Below are 19,275 nucleotides of genomic sequence, written 5' to 3' on the forward strand. Positions count from 1 at the left end.
GACATCCTCCTTTAAACTTCTGAAGTTGACTGTCTCATTGCTCTGACAGGGTATCTCTTGACAGAGGTGGAAAGAAAAAAAACCAAACCAAACAACTTCAACTTCCCTGTAGGCTTTTCATTAGAGAAGACCACAGACATGGAAGAAGTCTTAAGAGAAGTCAGTCTTTTCCCAAGATCAAATTCTCTAGAGAGGAAGTCCTCAGAGAACTTAACACTACATGCTTAGGAGCAAATGGGAAACCTGACTAGAACCTTATCAGGATAAATAGAGGTGTTGGAGCCCTAGGAAGCATGTGAAAGAGGGGTTTCCCTATCAGATTCAGAGATCTATTTTTTGGGGGGCCATGTAGGTACATATCATCAGGGCCTACTATGGCTGAAAATGGTGGTTTCGCTAATAATGTTTGAGAATCTGGAATAATAAAGGACTGGCCACAAAATCTCATCCATGATGGTAAGTCCAGGACAGCTGAATTTCAAGCTTAGAGTCATTTTAAGTCTTTACGCAGCTGGCTAAAAATCCTTCTGTGTTACAAGTTTGTGAATTTGTGCATTCCAGTTTGAGTTTCAGAATTCCCTGTATGTTTTTGTTTATAGTGGGTTTGTTTTCAGAAGGTTACTGGAAAGGCCAGCTTTAAAGAGTGTATGTAAACACAGCTCGGACTCAGCAGGCTGAGAAACACGTGTCAACCACAGCAGCCTGCAGAAGAGGGAGGCTCAAGTATGGCTGTAACAGACTGATTAGAGAAACCATCTTGAGGAAGCAGTATGTGTATGCCTCACATATGTGAGGTAGGCCAGGTCCCCTCCACCCACAACCAACTTGCTTGTAAATCTATAACATAGAGAGAGCAGCACAAAGATCTAGTAAGGTGTCAGAGGCAAACTTGGAACTCAGGAATAGAGAGTAAATTCCTGTCCAGAATAAAAAAACCCACATTCCTGTTCAGATGGGTGAGTTACTTCACATTAAGCAAGCAGGGACAGGGACCTTGTCCTATCATCTGAGATCTGTACTTGCTTGTTTGCTGGTGAGGAGGCAAGAAAACCCTTTGGAGAAGCTGCTGCCAGCAATGAGATTCAGACATGCTGGTGGTGGTTGAACACCTGTATCAATCTCTGAACTATATCTGCAAGATGTCCAAGCAAGGGAGCCTTGTTCACAGCTGCCACTATGGAGTAGAGTGGCTCCTATTATGCGGAGAGAAGGTTCTTGTACTTCAAGAAGTGCCCCTTAGAGGGGTTGCAGTCAAGATGAAAAGGAGGGAGACCCCCAGTGAGCATTTTCCTTTTACCTTGCAGATGAACAAGATGGCAGGAGCAGCAGAAACCAAAGGAGCATGACAGCTTTAAAAATCAGATTGCTAAAATGTAAGGAAAACTGGAGCCGAAAACTAGGCCTGAGCAAAACAGAGCACCAGAATGGAAAAACAAGCACTGGAGAAGCTTAGCAAAAATGGGAAATAATAAAATAAACCATCTCAGTTTGTCAACTCAAATTCCAACTTTGTGCTTTCAGGAGAGGAGACTTGGGAGAAACTGAAGGACTGGCGTTAAATCTCCTTTGCAACTGCAGCTGCTCACACTTATATGCCTCTGTGTTCCCTGACAGACAACACTGCAGCATTGATAGCCTCCAAATTTCCCAAGATATGAGAAAAGACCAAGAGTGACTAATGGATCCATCATGAACTCTGACATGCCAACAGACACACATGCTTGTCTAACAGGTAAGAAAGATCCAGCCACAGCACTGCTGCAGCCCACAGCAGCTTGTAACTGCCTAAAGCTGCTCTGCATCAAGTCACCAGTGGTGGGGGACACATAATGTTCTCTCTGAAAGCTCTACTTGGTCAAAGCAGGGCTTTCTGATCTCTCTGGAGAGATGCTGCTGAGCCTGGTGTTTTAATTGGCTTTCAGGTCCCAAGATGGATTTTCATCAGGCAAGAAGACCTCACTACGGGATGTTGCACTACATCCTTGCTTCTCCAGAGTACTCTCATTTTTCAGAGCAAATGCCGATAAAAAGGGCATGATGTCAGGCACACCATCTGCAGCAAGTGCTGTGCTCCTCCATTACCAACCACAGACGGATGGATGCTGCTGCTCCATCACCCCCGGAGGAAGCATTACAAACCCCTTTCAAAACCCATCCCCCCAATTTCAGTAAAGATGCAGTGACACTTGGTGGAAAAAACAACATTGTATTTGATTTACAATTAACAGGATTTACAAATAATGACAAAGAAACAGATTAGCCATGAAATTAGGATGCTTTTGTTGATGAGAGTAGCTGGCAAAGCATCTTTCTGTAGAAACCATGTACCTCAGTCCTAAACAGTGTAAAATAACTTACAGCCTAGGCAGGTTCAGGAATGATTATAGACAGATGCAAGAAGTCGCGTACAAAACAAATGAACAAATGCTCCCAGCCTTCCGGGCAGGAAACCAGTTCTGGTGAGGCTTTTGATTTTCGGAAACTGAAGGAAAGGCCCACTGACAAATAATAGGAAATTTTCAAAATGGGAGAAAAAAAAATAAAATATCAACAGACAGTAAAAGTCAGTGTGTGACAACCTACCAGGCAGGGAGAGCGGGCAGCAGACACTGCATTGGCTTGCTGAGAGTCAGCAGAGTCCGGGTGCTTGGCAGGACAATGAACGAAGGAGTACAGACGGCAGCACTTCATTAAAATGCTACTTTACTGCCAAAAACTTGCGAGACCAAGAGAAATAAAGTTCTCTGATGTGCAATACAGCAATTTAAGAAGACGTACCTAACTTTTGGATTTGTACGAAGCTTACCTATATTGTAAACACACACTTTCTGACAAGTTATTTCAATTTTCTTGGCTATGGGTTATAGTGTGTATTCAATCAAATGCAGCATTCCAAGGCTCAAAACTGACCGAGTGGTTTTCAATAGATGGGTATACGATTTTTCCAATATCATACTAGTATTTTACATCACAGATACAATAAAAACAAGTGATGGTATTTCTAGGACAGTTCCAGGATTCAAATAAAAAATCGTCAGAACCATTCTAAAATAGGATATTATACATAATCAAATCATGTTAAACAGCACACTCTCGGCAAGCAGCTAATTACAAGCATTCTGCTGGTCATGTTTTTCACACAAAAGTCATTCAATAGCACATAAATACTTCTTTTTCTGATCTGCTTCTTTTTACAAAACCATTCATCAGATTCACAGAATTAGTACAAGTAAGGCACATTAGCATATATCATAAAACTCACAATAATAACAGAGAGTTTTAAAGTTTTAAGGACTAATTCCTTCTTTGCAGTGATTTCTGAATTGAATGAGACTTCATCAGTAGAACCCTCCTACACTGACGTTACTCTTATTTCCGTCACAACCAACTGTGGTGGGTGCAATACTGTGCATCACCATGGACATAATTAAATTTAGAACCATGTGTGGTAGCAAATCCCATTTTTAGATCTCGCAGAGAAATCAGACATGTTGTTCATGATGTTTGTTATGCACACAGCCTAAGTTTTAGAGCTCTATGGAAGTCAGTTTCCAGTTATCAAAATAAAAGGGGATATTGCATGTGTCTCTGAGTATGTTATTGTTTTCCTAGTACAAATATTGCTTAAGGTAGAAAGGATGCTATAGTATTGAATTTACTTGCATAATGAATCCTAAATGCTGATGTCTCAGATTCTACTAAATCAAATGAACTATAGGTTTTCCTTCTTCCACCCCCCACCCTGCCCCCAGCCAAAGGACTCTCTTTCCCACAGAAGATTCATTTACACACAACACAGCTTTTAATTAGAAGCATAATTTACAGTAAAAATTCTTTACATTACACCTCTGCTATCAAAAAACCATGAAATTTTTCATTTAAAGTTGTAATTATACATTAAAAAATAGAACACTATTTCCTTAACAGGAAGAATGAATTTGAACATCTTCAGATCAGATTTCTTTATTGCGGCTTTTGAGTCAAAGGTCAGTCACTTTATTCTCTAGCGCAGCTGCTATTTGCTGTAAACGGAAGGCAAGCTGCATTTTTTGTGCAGCTGGATCCTCTTCAAGTGCATTTATAATCTGGAAGATATAAACATAGAATGTTTAGAATAATTTAGCTGAAAATATATGACATGGTTCCCAGACTAAGTGTTTACTATTTTGGTTGTAAAGAGTCTTTTGCATTCTCTCTGTACCAAAGTGCATCAGTAGACCCCATGTTCAAATTTAAACAAAGGCAGTAAAAATGACTGTCTCTGTAACTTTATCTAAGTTGTTGTAATGTTTTCCAGTATGTTGGGATACAACCAAATTAATAGGTAGTACTTTATCTTGTGAAATATTACATTCAAAGATGGAGCAGGCAGGGTGGAAAATTTCCTTAGAGCTATTTAAGAAACAGTGCTTTTACTTACAGTGCACCCTACAAGGCTTAAGGGTCATTTACCAGCAGTAATTAAACCCCGTCCCCAAGAGCTTTAGTTATGAGAAGCTCCTGGGTGTCCACACACAGGCCTACGGCAGGGCAACACAAGGTCTCTTGTGTCTGTTGGCAATATGAGGAATAAAACTGCCTGACCAGAGCATCAGGCAGCTGTTGGCAGCTCCCCTTTGGCTCTCACCAAGAAATGCCGAGGCTCTGACCCAGCACCATGTAGTTCAGGAAAGCAAAGAGCTCATCTGAGGAGCCCCCAGCTCCTACAGTCTCTGCTGTACAGAATATATATAAGAGAATATGACTCTTAAGACACAAGGGATTTGAAAACAAAAGCTAGTAAAGGTCAGCTGTTATGAGAAGGCTTTTCTTCAAATACAGTTTTTTAGGGCTTCCCAAGATCAAATTCAAAAGGTTTCGAAAGGTTTTAATTTCCACCATCCTTTAGGAAAACTTTCCCACCAACTATTAGATTTTTCCACTAGAAGAATGTGTTACATGACAAAACCATTCCTTTTCTAGAACTGGCTTTATTAACGTAAGTCAGATGGTGTAATCAAGCAGAAACCTTTAGCACTATTTAAATACCATATAAATTTGCAAGTACATGGACTGGAGACGTACAGTTTGCCTGTCACCTGTGGTTCTTATTAATTCTTGAACATCACTGACAATGGAGATTAATGCAGTCAGTATCAATCTAGCCAATAATTTCACTTTGAAGGGCTGGTATAGCATCTGCACTTCAAACACAGGAGCAAATTTGTTTAGAAATAATTATTTTAATGGATTTGTTTTTAAAGTGTGAAAATATTTTTACAAGACAGAGTTAATAAAGACATTGCAGTATTTAAACTAGGCCTAATTTAATTTCATATTGTTCCCTTAATTTAAACAATTGCATCTAGCTGTAACTCCTGAAATCTAGACTAAATAATTGACGATTATCTCTGCTGGTGAATATATCCTTCATAAAAATGTGGACAATTAGAATGTACCCACTTAGTCATTGTCAAGCCCTGCAGAGATGCAGAAGGTACAGCACATGCTGGGAACCACTGCGTCAGTAATAAGACAAGGGCAGCTGCAAAACGTTCCAATTTATGCAAATTAAAACATTTTCATGGAAAATAAATAAGCTCAATTAATTTTACTGAATGGTTCTTGACAGATTATCTCCATAACTCTGCATTAGCAGCCTTTTCATCAAATGCACCTTGTTGTTACACAGTGGTGTACATGGAAGGGAAAGCTGCAGCTACGCACTGGGTTGTGCTAACCTGCAAATGATGGAGTCCCCCAGACTGGTGACTCCACCTGTGCCTGCCACCAAAGGGAAACCACGAGTGGAAGCAGGGACATAGAAGAGTGGATGAATCAGGGATTTATGGTTCATCTGTCCCTGAGTATTTCTGTAAGAGGCCAGGCTACAGACACACTCGGGAAGGTGTTGAAAGTGAGCTTCGTTAGCACTGAGGGTGAGTGACCAGGGAACCAATGCCATTGGGTTGGCCCACATTGCTCTGTCCACTTCCCCCACTGACTGACATTGCAAGACTTCTCAGGGTGGTTTGATTTTCCCTGCTTACATCCGTTTAAAAGTTGCGGCAGGCTGGCTGCTCCTGTCTAAAGCAGCTGCAGTGATGGAGGAGAGTCACTGTCTGGAGTGCTAAATGTAAGAAAAACATGAACTGTGCTAAAGTGCAAGACTAACTGAATAGAGCTCACATGTGCTGTACTCCTTTTTGGTTCGGCATCTGTTCTTACTTGCTTTGATTTAATTCTGAGAGTTTACTGGAGGCATTCATTTCCATGGAAACCTTTGAATAAAAGTTTCCTTCTCTCTTTTTGTTTTCAGATTAAGTTTGGAGAACCATAGCCACAGCCCAGCTACACTAGGATATTCTTTGTCCCCCTTTCCACAGGGCGTGAAAAACCTAAGAAACTTTTTGAACTGAATCTGAGAGCCTGATTTTGAACCAGACTATATTCAACAGTTACTCTACTTTGATCCACCTTAGGCGGGCACTTCATTTGGCATGGCAAAACAGGGATTGGTAGCATACATGGAAGTTTTAAGGACATTTTAACTAATAAAAAGGGCATGGCCCCCATTCTTACAAGCAAAACACGTTTAATAGATTGTTCTTAATAAAAAAGCACACTGGCTTGAAACATAATATAAACTCTGATGACTACTTTTTGCTCAGTGACATTCTTATGTCCTAATTAGGATGGTAAATCTGAAGAAAAATGATTTTTAAATCTATTTCTCTTTCAGACCTTTTTAAACTATCCATTAAACTATCCCTAGCAAAACCAGATAGCCCATAATGAAATTGCTCATTTATAAGGACATTCCCTTGACCAGCATAATTGCCAAGCAAGGCATATAACTGCAAGGTTAGAGCTTTCTGTTCAGCATTGCTTTTACTTGACTACACAGGGTACTCCAGAAGTTTCTCCTTCAGACTAATTTTAGCTTTCATAACATTTTCCCATTGATAATAAAATAGGAAAACAAAAACCGTAACTTACCTCATCATAGTATTTATTAGTGTACTGGTAGAGTTGGTGCAGAGCCACAAGTGTATTTAAGGAATCTGTATGTGCCTGTTAAACGACACAAGCAGGCAGCAAACATGTCAAAATAGATCACAGACAGCTGAAAGCTATGCACATGCACAACTGTTGGATATGACTGACAAGATTTCCAAATGCAAGCTCTGCATCCTGTAACTTTTGTTAAATAACACTTGGGGCCAAAAAAAGGAATGAGAAAAAAATTTTTTTATGATTTTCTGATTAAGACTTTCCCGCTGGTATTTTCGAGCCTGCCCACAATTGGAGGTGGAAAATATTTTGAACTCTGAATGTCAAACCACAGATTACAGCTCAAACATCTGTTAGCAGCATGGGTATGTATAGCTAAAGCATTTACTCAGTACAGTCTACATATTGTTGAGATATTAAGCATTGGTTCTGACACAGTCATGGTTGTTTGAAATTCTTTCTCCAGCTGTTTTTATATCCTGGAAATTATTCGCACCTCACTATAGCAAAGGTATAACTCATCAAGATCATGAGTGCATGTATGTTTGGAAGAAGCCACCTGAATCATGAAGATGGAAAGGGTAGGGGTGGTGGTGGTGAGATATTGGAGAGAGAAAGAGGGAGTAAGGAATTTAAATGAAGTAGGAAATAACACTTCCATTACCTTGTCTTTCCACTTCCCCCCACACATTTAACTTATTTAGTGAATGTGCTCTACCTGTCTAAACAGATGTTCTTCATTCAAACATGTAAGGTTCAAGTCTCTAGCTATGCCTTTAGTCTATTAAGTTAGTTAAGAAAATGAAGAATTGCAAAATATTGCTACTGGCATAAATGATTACCCAAGGGATAAAGCAGCAGAGAAATATCCATCTTTCCTTGCTCTATAAAAGTCACTTTTAGAGCTGGTCAAAATTTGCAATGTTCAATCACTCCTTCTATATCAATTTTTCTCACAATTTATAATGAAAAGAGGAAGGAACAACATATTTGGCAATGTTGAAACATTACATTGAATTTATTTTTAATCACCAAATGTTTTAATTTTATACACATCTCAATTTATGTAATAAATAAAGTGAACTGGAAAATGAAATGTCACTGAAGATGAGTTTTGTAGTGAATGACTGAAAATAGAAATGCTCTCATGAGGATGTTGATCTGCAAAATGTTAGGTCCTAAGGACACTGAAATAAACAAACTGCAAAAAATTCCCCAAACATCCTCTTTACGCTAGAACTCTTCAACTAAATTAAGCAAATGAGCAAACCAGTCAGTAAGTACACTGTCTCCCTGCTCAGGCTAAACCACATCTTTCAAACTGGTGGGGGACTCCTGCTTCTCCAAGTTAAATAGAGTGCTTTGAAGGCAAGAGCCTGCTCTAGCTAAGCTGAGCTGCAGAGCAGACAGGCTCTTTCAAGGCAAGACCGAAGCAGATTTTGTAATGTCTTTCCTCCACCACTTTCCAAGTGGAGCCCCAGAGAGCAACCACCCCCCTCTGCTCTTCTCCATGAGAGGCAACCCAAATAACCTATAATGCAAAAAGAAAAAGTGTCACTGAGCAAGCACATGCTGAGCTTCTCACATGTAGCATAAAGCAGAAGTATTGTCCCTGTACAGACAGCCCTAAAATATGCTATATTTAATGCCCCTTCTTTCATTTCTGGAATCTAATTTTTGCTGTGGTAGCACTGTGAATTCAGTCACTACTCATTATTAAGACAATCCATGCTAAAAATCCTCTATATGCTGTGGAGAGAAAACACAGTTCTAGAGTGCTATAATTTTCCCACAGTGGATGTGAAAATCCAAACACTTTGCTCTGGTCCATGCATCACTCAGATAGGTTAGTGATGAAAACCATTCTTGGTTCCATTCAAAAATCAACATTTCAAATGGCTAACAGGCATAACTGCACCAAACAGAAGTATTTCAGAGATTTACAAAATAACTCATTTGATTTTTGCACATACAAAACACCTACTTGTTGAGATAGAAAGAGAAGACAACAAAAAACAGTTACACTTGGCTTCAATTTCAGTACAAGTAAATGGAATTTATTCTTACCCTAGAAATCTCTGCTAGATGGGTATTCATGTCTTGGTCACTCACTGGCACCATCTGACGAATACCTTTGTAGTAACTGCAAGAGGTGAAAAAAGACTTTAAATTAGGTGAAACACACTGTGGTTTTCTGGTAATTCTGTTTTCCAATTTTGCAAATATTTTAAACATGCTTCCTAATAATGTAGGAGAGGCTCTACCACAACAGACCAATGATTCCTTTAGTAATCTTGCCTTCCAATAATCATTACTACCTTTGCAGCAGAGGCAAATCATATCTAATTGTACAAGGACATACCACAGGAAAGAAATCTATAATTGCAGATGATAATTATTTTAGTCTTAAAACTGGCAAGAGTTTTGTTCTGTGGCAGATCTTCCATGATATTAACAGAATTGCCAATTAGTAAATGAATAAAGTCAGAGACAGAATAGAAAAAATGTGTTTGTGAAAATGTTTTCAGGATTTGATGTCTGCTGAGTTATGGAAGTGCAACGTTTTTAGACAGATTGTATGGGTAACAACTACCACTGTGGAATACAGCATCATATTTTCTCCTGAATAAATCTACTCATATGTCTATACAGACAAGAACATGCACTGGGTCATAGCGGAGCTCCATTTCAACCCTGCCAATGCCACCACCAAGGGAATGTTTTAACATTTGGGTGTAAAATTTTTAATATTTGACATCTGACTTTGACTACCTCAGCATTCCCTTTTCCTCGTACGCAGCCTTAAAATCCTAACAACTGAATAAGCATGAAATGAGTCTATACTTACTCTTCCACCATTTTCTTATAGTTAGAGATTTCTTTTGCGTAAAGTAATTTATTACTCGGAGAATCCTGAAAAAATTATAATACAGAGAAACTTGGTTAATTTATGAACATTTCTAGGAAGTAAAAGAAAGTCAAGAACTTAAACCAAACCTTTATATTCACATACACTTAAGCTTTATAGATATTAACATTTGGATACTTATTAACACTGGTGAGGTTATTTGTCGTAAAAGGATGAAGTTTACACATGGCATTACTGCTGAATTTTATACATGTATCAATGCGAGATGATGCTAAATTATTAGTGGACCTGAAATAATCAATTCCTAAACTTGCTTTTTAAAAAAGCAGTTGCTATTTTCCCCTTTTTCTAAATATCAATTTGCAGACTACACAGCAACACTGACATGTTCACCAACCTGTTAAGTGGTGAAATGCTAACTTTATACAGAACTAAAAAGAAATGATCAAGGCTGTATCTCCTCAGAGAATGGGTATTGTCTATGAGGATGCCCTTTGTCTTGTCAGGCATGAGCATAGTCAGGACGTAGAATGCAAATCACTTACTCTGCTTAATTTGTGCTCTGTTCTTGTGCAAGCATCCATGAAAGTCTGTGCAATGACTGACAAGGAAGCATCCACTACTTCGTGAACATGTACATCAAAGATGAAGTGGGGATTTTTCAGTATGTTTACCCAGAATCTAAGAGGCAGGCTGCAAAGCAAGGAAAAGATAAATAATCCTTTTTACACAATAAATGGTTTACAACAAGCAAATTACATGAAATTAAGTATGGGCTTTGCATTTTATTCTCCTCACAACAGTGATGCTTAAATTTGTATTTCAACATTTATACAAGCTTGTATGTTTTCCATATCTGAAAACCAAGTCTTTATATCTCTCACAGAAAAACTCATGTGAGAAGAATCTTGAGTGCCTCAAAATATCAAGAGAAGATGTCTCTGTGGTCAGAGAAACTACCAAGTATGTATTAGATTTTGTGATTTGGCAGGCTCACTTGCCTCTTGCTTTCCTCTTATCTGAGGAAAGACAAAAAGTAAAAAGCAGTAAATCTGCCAGTGACAATCCCATAGGTAATCTGGTTTCATTTTTTACAGCTTCTAGGCTTACAGGGAATCCTTTTGATCACACAAACATATTATCTCAATTAAAATGATTCTGAGGATTGTAAATGAAATTTACTTTGATTTATGATAAGAGTGCTAGTATCTACCTAGAAATTACACTCTCACTTCTCTGCAATACAAGTATGACTCAGTTCATACTGGTTCATACTGGTACCTGTTTGTTTTCCAGATATGAATGGTATCTTCATCCTTGATGTCATGTTTTTCTGCTTGCTCATCAAGAAAGTCAAAGAAGTACTTCACAGCTGGTGGGACCACATGGTTCGAGTTGAGCACACTATGAAAGAAGTCATCTACAAACTGCTGAAGTGTCCCCTAAAACCAAATAAAAAAAAATCAATTACATTTGTGTTACAAGCTGAACTCAGTGCCATCTTTTATTCCTGTTGACCCTAAGAGCCCACTATCCAGTTGCAGTCACTGATGGCCTTCATCCTGAGCGCTAAGAGTGACAAAAAGCAAGCAACTTCTTAGTGAAGTGACCTTGTAAACTGCCAACGCAGTAAAGACCTTCTAGAGCACAATTTTATGTTCTACACTGAAAGGTTGTGACTTCACCAAATATCCTGTGGTTTGCACAGAAAGGTGTGCCTTCTGCTTGACAGAAGCAGCAGAAACTGGTTGTTACATTTTCACTTCAGGATCATTGTGCATATCAAATAATATTTAGCCACTTTTTAACAGTTTTGCAGCTTCTTACCTCCAGTTTCTCTGGCAATTTTTAGAAAGAGACTGAGAGGAAGAAGTGCCAGTGAACATTTGATTTTTTGTTTGAGGGCAAGCACTTGGGTCTTATCAGACACCCAGTCAGACTCAGCTCCATGAACTCCACCAAGCCCAAGGAGTGAAGAATCCCAGGAGGGTTGTGTGCTTTGTTAGATTCCTGTATCTGCCTGGACCTTAGAGACTGTGACCTGAGAGACAATCCATTTGTTTTAGAGATGAGACCTGATGAGAGCACATACAGTTAATCCCAGCTCAGCTGATTGGCTGACACTTTTGAAGGGCTGCATCCTCTTTACCACCATCACTCCAGCTGCCAGTCTCCAAATAGGGGAGGGACTCAGATGGCAAGGAGCCCTAAGCTATTCTGCTGTCAGTAAGGACACATTGACAGCCCTTAGGCTGTAGATGTAGTTGTGATTCCAGCCATAACACCTCACCAGCTCTGTATGAGTCAGTAAAGTTCCAGACTGGTAATAATCTATGAATTGGCTATTGGGAATAGAAAAGCAGTGGCTGCATAGGAATTATTAAAAAGAAAAGGGGTATGTAAACATCTCGCTAGCTCTTTGTCTTGAGTCTATGTCACCTATATACAGACTTTCCTTCACATCCGTTTTCATACTTAGTCAAGCGGCCTTAGCTGGAGCCAGACCACACCATTTGCATGATGATCCTGGCTTTAGTGTCATTATACACATTATTTTAAATTCTTCTCCATAGAGGAATGCTTCACAAAATTATTTTGCTCATGATCCATCCTGCAGTATAGGCACTAAAAATACACTGAAAGGACTATTATTATTTGGAAACTTCATTTTTCTAGGTTGTACTGCAGTGTTGATCACACACAAGAACAGAGAAATATAAGGCTCAGGAGGAGTTTATAAAGCATTCAGTTCAAAAGAAAACCCAACAAAACATTATCTAAACAGGTGACACAGAGTAGAATATCCATCTTCATTTAACAAGGAAAATCCTTATTTAACAATCACATAATAACGGTTCTCAGCTTTGATCAGGAATTGTACTTTATCGCTTTCCCAGTAATGTTCCTCAGGGCATATTAATCACTTGAAACCTTGAACATCAGCTTGTATGTACATGACACATATTCAAAATGCAGCCAAATAAATGACTAATAGTTGTATCATTTTCTTCAGTTGTACCTCAAAATGTATAGAAATAAGGTGTAGCCATAGCACATCTGAGCCCTACCTTCACAGAAAGAAGTCTTGTCAGGTAGATTTCTGTAATAGCTTTGGTCCTCTCTTTTTCTTTCACACTGCCCCGCTTTGATTTACCTTCATCCATTTCATCTACTGGCCGGACTAGATGCCAGACCTTATTTTCATCTTCCAGGAGTGCGTGCCCTAGAAACAGTAATTGCAATAACTAGAAAAACCACCCTGCACCCAAAACAGCAATACAAAAATAATCCTTTACACATGTATATGTCAGGTAATTGTTCCCTAGCCTTAACATACCTGTTCTCTTGCCAAAAGGATCTAGATTACTCTGTTCCTGTCCAACATAAACAACTCAAGTGCTAAATGTTCAACAATACATAGCTGAAAAAGTTTGCTTTTGTCAAGACTGAAGGAAGAGGAAGGAATCAAGATAATGAAACTTCTGTTTGGTCATGTAAGCATAGTATGTGTATTCTTTGAGGTCCACACACCGAAGTACTCTACTCCTTGTGAATTCTTGGAGACATAACCAAGTTATAGAAACTCAGCTAGGTCTGACCCCACAGCCACCACAGAAATACCATACTGCTTCAGGTACAGCCTTTTTTTCTAGGTAGTACCATTACAATTCACACCTTTATCCTAACTGCTGAGGTCAAGGTATGGTAGTTCAGTTCAAACCTTCTGTTATCAGCATTTGACCAGCACCACTTGACTTTGTAGCAGAGAGGAGGAAAAATGCATCCCTTCACTGAGATGACATGAACTCCAGCAGCCAGAGGTAATGAATGCAGCAAATTCATATCCATTATAAGATTTTTAATTTTTTTTGGGTCAGTATTCATTGTTGAAACCAGAGAGAGAGATTCACATCATTCTGTTACCATGTAGCAGAATCAGGGGTAAGCACTTGGATGCTAATGACACTCCTCTGATTACAGTGCCTCACTATGCTATCTGTAGCTTAGCCACGCATCTGGTCTCTGAGTTTACTTCAGTGATCACAGAGCAGATAAAGGGAGTTTTGCACTTCAGCATCAACATTATTATTCAGAGAAACTCTATACTTGAGAATATTTTGTTATAAAGAGTTCAAAAAGAGATGATACAATTGTTTTAACTTGCAATTAATATTCCTTGAAAAGAGTTTCTGTGTCACAAACTTACTTTTGAATTTCCTGGTTTTGCCTGTTCTTCCTTTAAATCTCAAACTTTTTTATCTATTTGGCATAATCCCAAAAATCAATGGCACTTTTCCAGTGGGAGTTATTGAACCATTTAAAATCATTGACATCTTAAAAATATGAAAGTCATTTTTCCCATAAAAATTGTGATTCAGCCCCACTGCACAAATTATTTTGCATTATTGCTAAGTTTTATGCCTTAATATACATCTCTAACATAACTGAATCCCAGTTACAGCGCAAAATATCAGTTTCTAATTGCATTAATTTTGACCATAGTAGTTTATTAACTAAGTTCCTCAACAGCTACATTGAATTTCCAAGTTTTCATGAGTACTCAATATTTTACATTGCAGGGGAAAGTAACATTTTTATGTAATCTGGCTAAGCTGACACTTTTGCCCGAATCTACTCCATATATCCTCATCAAAAGCATTAGCTATGCAGTCTTCTGGGACCACTACTTCTTTTTAACAAGGTAGGAAAAAAGTATAAATCCCATATTAAATCACATTGTCCTTTGAGGGTCCCTAATTCAACTTGGAAGTTCTTGTGAATGAAGCCAGAAATAAATAAAAGCAATCACTTTATTTTGGAACAGCTGTGATTTTGCCATCGATACCATTCATGGCAATCACCTGCCAGTACAGTAAGAACTGCTGCTGGGCCTGAAGTCTGGAATTTCTTTTGCAATCCCTGCTATTTACTTTTATAAATTAACAGATCAAATCACACGGTTAGAGCAGAAACTATTTTCCAGTCTTATGTCAGTCATTTGGTACACTTCGTCTTCCTCTGATTCAAAGGAATTTATCCTCTTTTTGTTCTCCTGATGGTATATGGCCCAGCTTAACTTTGGAGAGAAGAGGAAACAACTAGAGGGGTTTCCACTGGGATTACTGGCTCTTACAAGCAGTTTAATTTGTCCTGTGTTTGTTTAGCAACAGCAGAATTGGCTACTAGTGGAATAGCAGTATTTTCTTTGGAAAGTAACGATTAAGAGACTACAGCTCAAACAGATGAACTTCTGCAACACAAAGGTCCCACTTCATTGCTATAAATAGTACGAAGACAGAGGAAGAGAAATTCAGAACATGGGGCAACAAAACATGTCAGAAGTATGGTTGCTAAGAGAAAATAACATTTCTGTGAGATAATATTTTCCCCAATGGAAAACTAAGAAGTAAAGAAAATAAAAGATAGGGAAAACACCTCCTTTTTTGTCGCCATACTATGGATCAAGCTCTAAGCAGGGAGAAGGTTGTGCTGCTGGGTCCAATGCTCCCCCCTGAACAATTTGTCTTGGCCCTTGGGCATTCTTTGGCCAACATAAAATAATTTGTGGGGGGACAGGGAAGAGTTAATGGCAAATATAGACTATGATGACTAATTATAGTGGTATGAACCATGATGTAAACATGGTGAAGGCAAATGAGATCGTGACAGGCAATGCTGCCCCTTTCCCCTTGTGTGACCTGAAGCAAATTATCTTCCTTCCAGTCTCCTCCACCCCATGAATACTGCTTCATGGAGGTGAAGGAAGGGCTGCACTCCTGGATCTGCTACGCAGTATTTCTGATCTGCAACCCTGTGTCTATTTTTATTCAGAATTAGAAAAGTAAAAATAAAAGAAACCAACCCAAAACCTAGAGAAAACACCCAGAATAACAAAATGTGTTGTATTTGTTTATAGTTCAGTAAAGAAATACTAGTACAAAACCACTGAAACCATTCTCCATCTTGATGCAAATTAGTAATTGCATTTATTGTCTCCAGAAGTAAAAGATGCTGCATTTAATTTGTCACAACCTCCAGCTTCTAGTGTCTTCCTGTTATAATCTGTGAATTAAAAGCAGCATGGAAGCAATGCCAGCTTTTAGAGCAATATCTCTGAACATGGTTTAACATTTTCTTTCTGTGCAAAACCTCATACTTTGGCCGACAGTCAATGGCTTCAGCTGACACTTCTCAAAGAAAAAGGTGCAAGTTAGTGAGACTCTGAAGAAAAGGAAATCCATTTCATCACAAGCCTCATTCACAGAGTCAGGATAGGATTTCTGTTTATTCCAACCCTGTAAATCCCTGTGTCATACAGAAATGTATGTGTGGGAGAGGAAGCCTCTGATCCTCTCCTCTCCCTTTTATGCACAAATCACTGTCACGGGAGGCTCTCACTTTGCACTATCTTTGTAACATTTTATAGCTTTTCAACAGAACAAGTTGGCACCAGATAGCTCTGGGGACCCTTTGGTGCTAAAGAAAATGGGGTAGACTGGCACGAAACGCTGTCATTCCAAATTTGTACAGTACCATAGTGCAAGATGGGATGTGGAGAAGAAACATGGTGGAAAGTGTTGATACTTGGGGATCTGAATTTTCTGCAGACTTTTCTCTTGTGTACAAGAGACCTTGTGTGACAGCACTGTCCCCAGAACTCTGCTTTTCTTTTACAACTTGGTATGCCATATATATAACTAAGGAATTCACCTTGGAGTACAGATCATGTTTGTTCAAAGAGCTTCATCATACTGAATCATATCCAATGATATAATTGTAGAGAAGGAGGAAAGAAAAAAACCTAATCCAACAAAAAAAGAAAAACATGTGGTCTGGTCCTCTACCGCCTGCCACAAGAGTGAGGAGGATGAAGACTGAGAGTCCAGAACAGAAGACTGACCACTGTTCTCTGTTAAGAAAGCAAAGCAATTAGGGGCACCACCAGACTCCATTCATGGTCCACCCCTTTCTTTTCAGAGGGGAGGTGACTATGGCCTCAGCAATCAGTGCAACCAAACTGAACAGGGACTAGGAATCAGCTCCTTGCCTGGCTGCACTCCACCACCCTCTGTATTAAACTGGATAGATTTTTAAGTTAACATGCTGGGTTGGCACCTGCTGTGACAGAACAGTCACTGCTTGGCCAGCTGTGCCAGGTACTTGCAGTAAAGGAGTGAGAGATAGCAGCAGAGGTGTAGACATGACCATTAGAAGACTCTTCTTTCTGCTGGAAAAAGTCTCAATAGAAAGAACCCAGAAGGACAGAGTAACAAGTAAACACCAAGTAATTCTGCCTGTTTTAATTTCCTGTCCAACACTCAAAACAAATGAAATGAAAGTCTGCACATTGCTGCTGAATAGTGATATGTGTCAGAGCTATCAGCTGAGACCAATCTTCTTGAAAAATGTACATTTCTGGCATATTATTTCCAACATGTTTGACTGCTTAGCCCTTGAAACATACTAAATCTAAGATCAATAAATCTGTTTAAAGGAATGAAACTACTATGTAAAGCAATGGCTTTTACAATCAGTGCTACACAGAAAAGGTCATCAAATAAGTTCATAGGAGGAAGAATGATCTCAACAATTTTTGTTCCATAAATCTAACCTCTACTTTCTGTAAAATAACTGAATATAAAGATAAAAGAACACCAGAGAAACTGAACATCTGAAATCTGTAAAGGAAATACATGTAACAAAGAACATAAATTCACAAGTAAATATTTCCATAAAAATCTGAGTGTATTCGAGGCTGTAACGGATATTGTGTCTCAAGAGATTTTGAGATATAGAAAATTGGTCTAGACAGAACACTAACATGTAAAAGTAAAAGCTTTAAAAGATTGGTTGCAAGCTAACAGGTTGTCTTCTGTGTTGAGAAGTCCAGCATACTGTAGCAGACAGCAATACAAGAACTATACGAGAGCTGCATTAGTGATGTGAAAGAGAAGAAACATTATGAGGAAATTCCTGACACTAACTTACAGTGGACTGCAAACCTCAAAAAGAACAAAGGAATTGTAAAAATACTGCACCTAAGGAGATAAAATGCATGGAATGAATGAAGTCAATCAAAAAGCCCTGAAAAAAACATAGCTTATGAAACATCACTCAAAGGGAGAGAGACAAAAAATATGAGTGTATAGAGGCACGGCAACATAGTTGTAAGAAATGCGATAAAAAAATTGCATCAGATCCATTATATCACAGAGAGGGGACCTAGTCTATACTGTGGTTCATCAAGAACACTGCATTTAATTCTCAGTCTAATAAGAAGTGGAAGAAATTTGAAGAGGAAAGTGAGTAAAGGATGCAGAAAGGACAAAAAGAGATTAAGCTCTGGGAAGATGAAACATATAGTTTGACTATAAATGTAGTGTGATTAAAAAACAAAATATGTAAGGAAATGTTTAATAAGATTGCTTTCTATTAAGTTGGGGTATAGACTCACAGAAATTATGGTTAAAGTCTCAGTATTTAAGACTTCTATAATGAGGGCAAAGACAACTATCGCAAGTGTACAGTGGGTAACAAAAAACAAATAAACCTGTATAGTCTGGTGGGGAATATGTAGCTCCATAGAAGTGCGTGATAATCACAATCAAGACAGCAGCATTGCTCTCTCTATGTGGGTTTTGACTTCTAGTCATCTTGAGAGGTAGGGAAGCCACCATACTTACTTTCCCCTGGGACATCTTGTTGATTATCCTCTGGCTGCTGGGAAATTCCCATTTTCGATAAGATGAGTGTGGCACCATCTCGGACCTTTGAAAATACAAACACAGAGATGTTCTTCAGAAGAAACATGCCCTACTGAACGTCTTTTTTAAATCATAAACTGTGGTTTCTGTAGTCTGTTCCAGGGAATCTAGACCTATGATGAACGCTGCCCTTCAAAGGCTTCTTGGGAAACTGACTGCAATTCAGAACAGACTGCCCCCCCTCCTTTAATAAGAGATCCCATCAACACCTCCTCTGAGATTACTGAAATATTAGGAGCACCTCCTTAAGTGGCTTAAGTGACTCCTCAATCTGGTGTGGGTGCCCTTTGTACAAAAATGGGGTTTATCATGAAGAATCAGACCTGTCTGTTTTCTGAGGGAAAACCAACCTTTTCTAATCAGGGTATCTGTTGCTGGAAGGCAATAAATAGCATACAAAGGAAAGATAAGTGGATTGCAAGTGTGTGGTAGAGTGCACAGTATGAAACCTAAAACAGACGGTACAAAACCGTCAACATCTGCTCTCCTGACTGGGCTGTTGAACAAACCAGACCAATCCAAAATCTATTCAGCAGCACAGCAATGACAAGGACAATTCTCAGGGGTAGGAAGTGGTAGAGGAGAGAAAAGATGAATATGAGATATAGCAAAAGGAGCTTTTGAATGCTCAAAGGGGAGTATAGATTT

At 38.8% G+C, this 19,275-nt stretch overlaps 1 protein-coding gene across 1 annotated transcript in view; it reads right to left on the minus strand.

The window, feature by feature from the left end:
- Positions 1 to 2,190: 2,190 nt before the first annotated feature.
- The window catches only part of PLXNB2 (plexin B2), a 100,087-nt gene continuing 83,002 nt past the window's right edge, over positions 2,191 to 19,275 (minus strand). The window contains 8 exon segments of the mRNA XM_032687924.1: positions 2,191 to 4,085; positions 6,979 to 7,053; positions 9,061 to 9,136; positions 9,842 to 9,906; positions 10,408 to 10,555; positions 11,144 to 11,304; positions 12,931 to 13,085; positions 18,547 to 18,631. Coding sequence (XP_032543815.1) covers positions 3,981 to 4,085; positions 6,979 to 7,053; positions 9,061 to 9,136; positions 9,842 to 9,906; positions 10,408 to 10,555; positions 11,144 to 11,304; positions 12,931 to 13,085; positions 18,547 to 18,631 — 870 coding nt within the window. The 3' untranslated portion in view covers positions 2,191 to 3,980.

This window comes from Chiroxiphia lanceolata, chromosome 5 (genome assembly GCF_009829145.1).
Source record: "Chiroxiphia lanceolata isolate bChiLan1 chromosome 5, bChiLan1.pri, whole genome shotgun sequence".
NCBI lineage: Eukaryota > Metazoa > Chordata > Aves > Passeriformes > Pipridae > Chiroxiphia > Chiroxiphia lanceolata.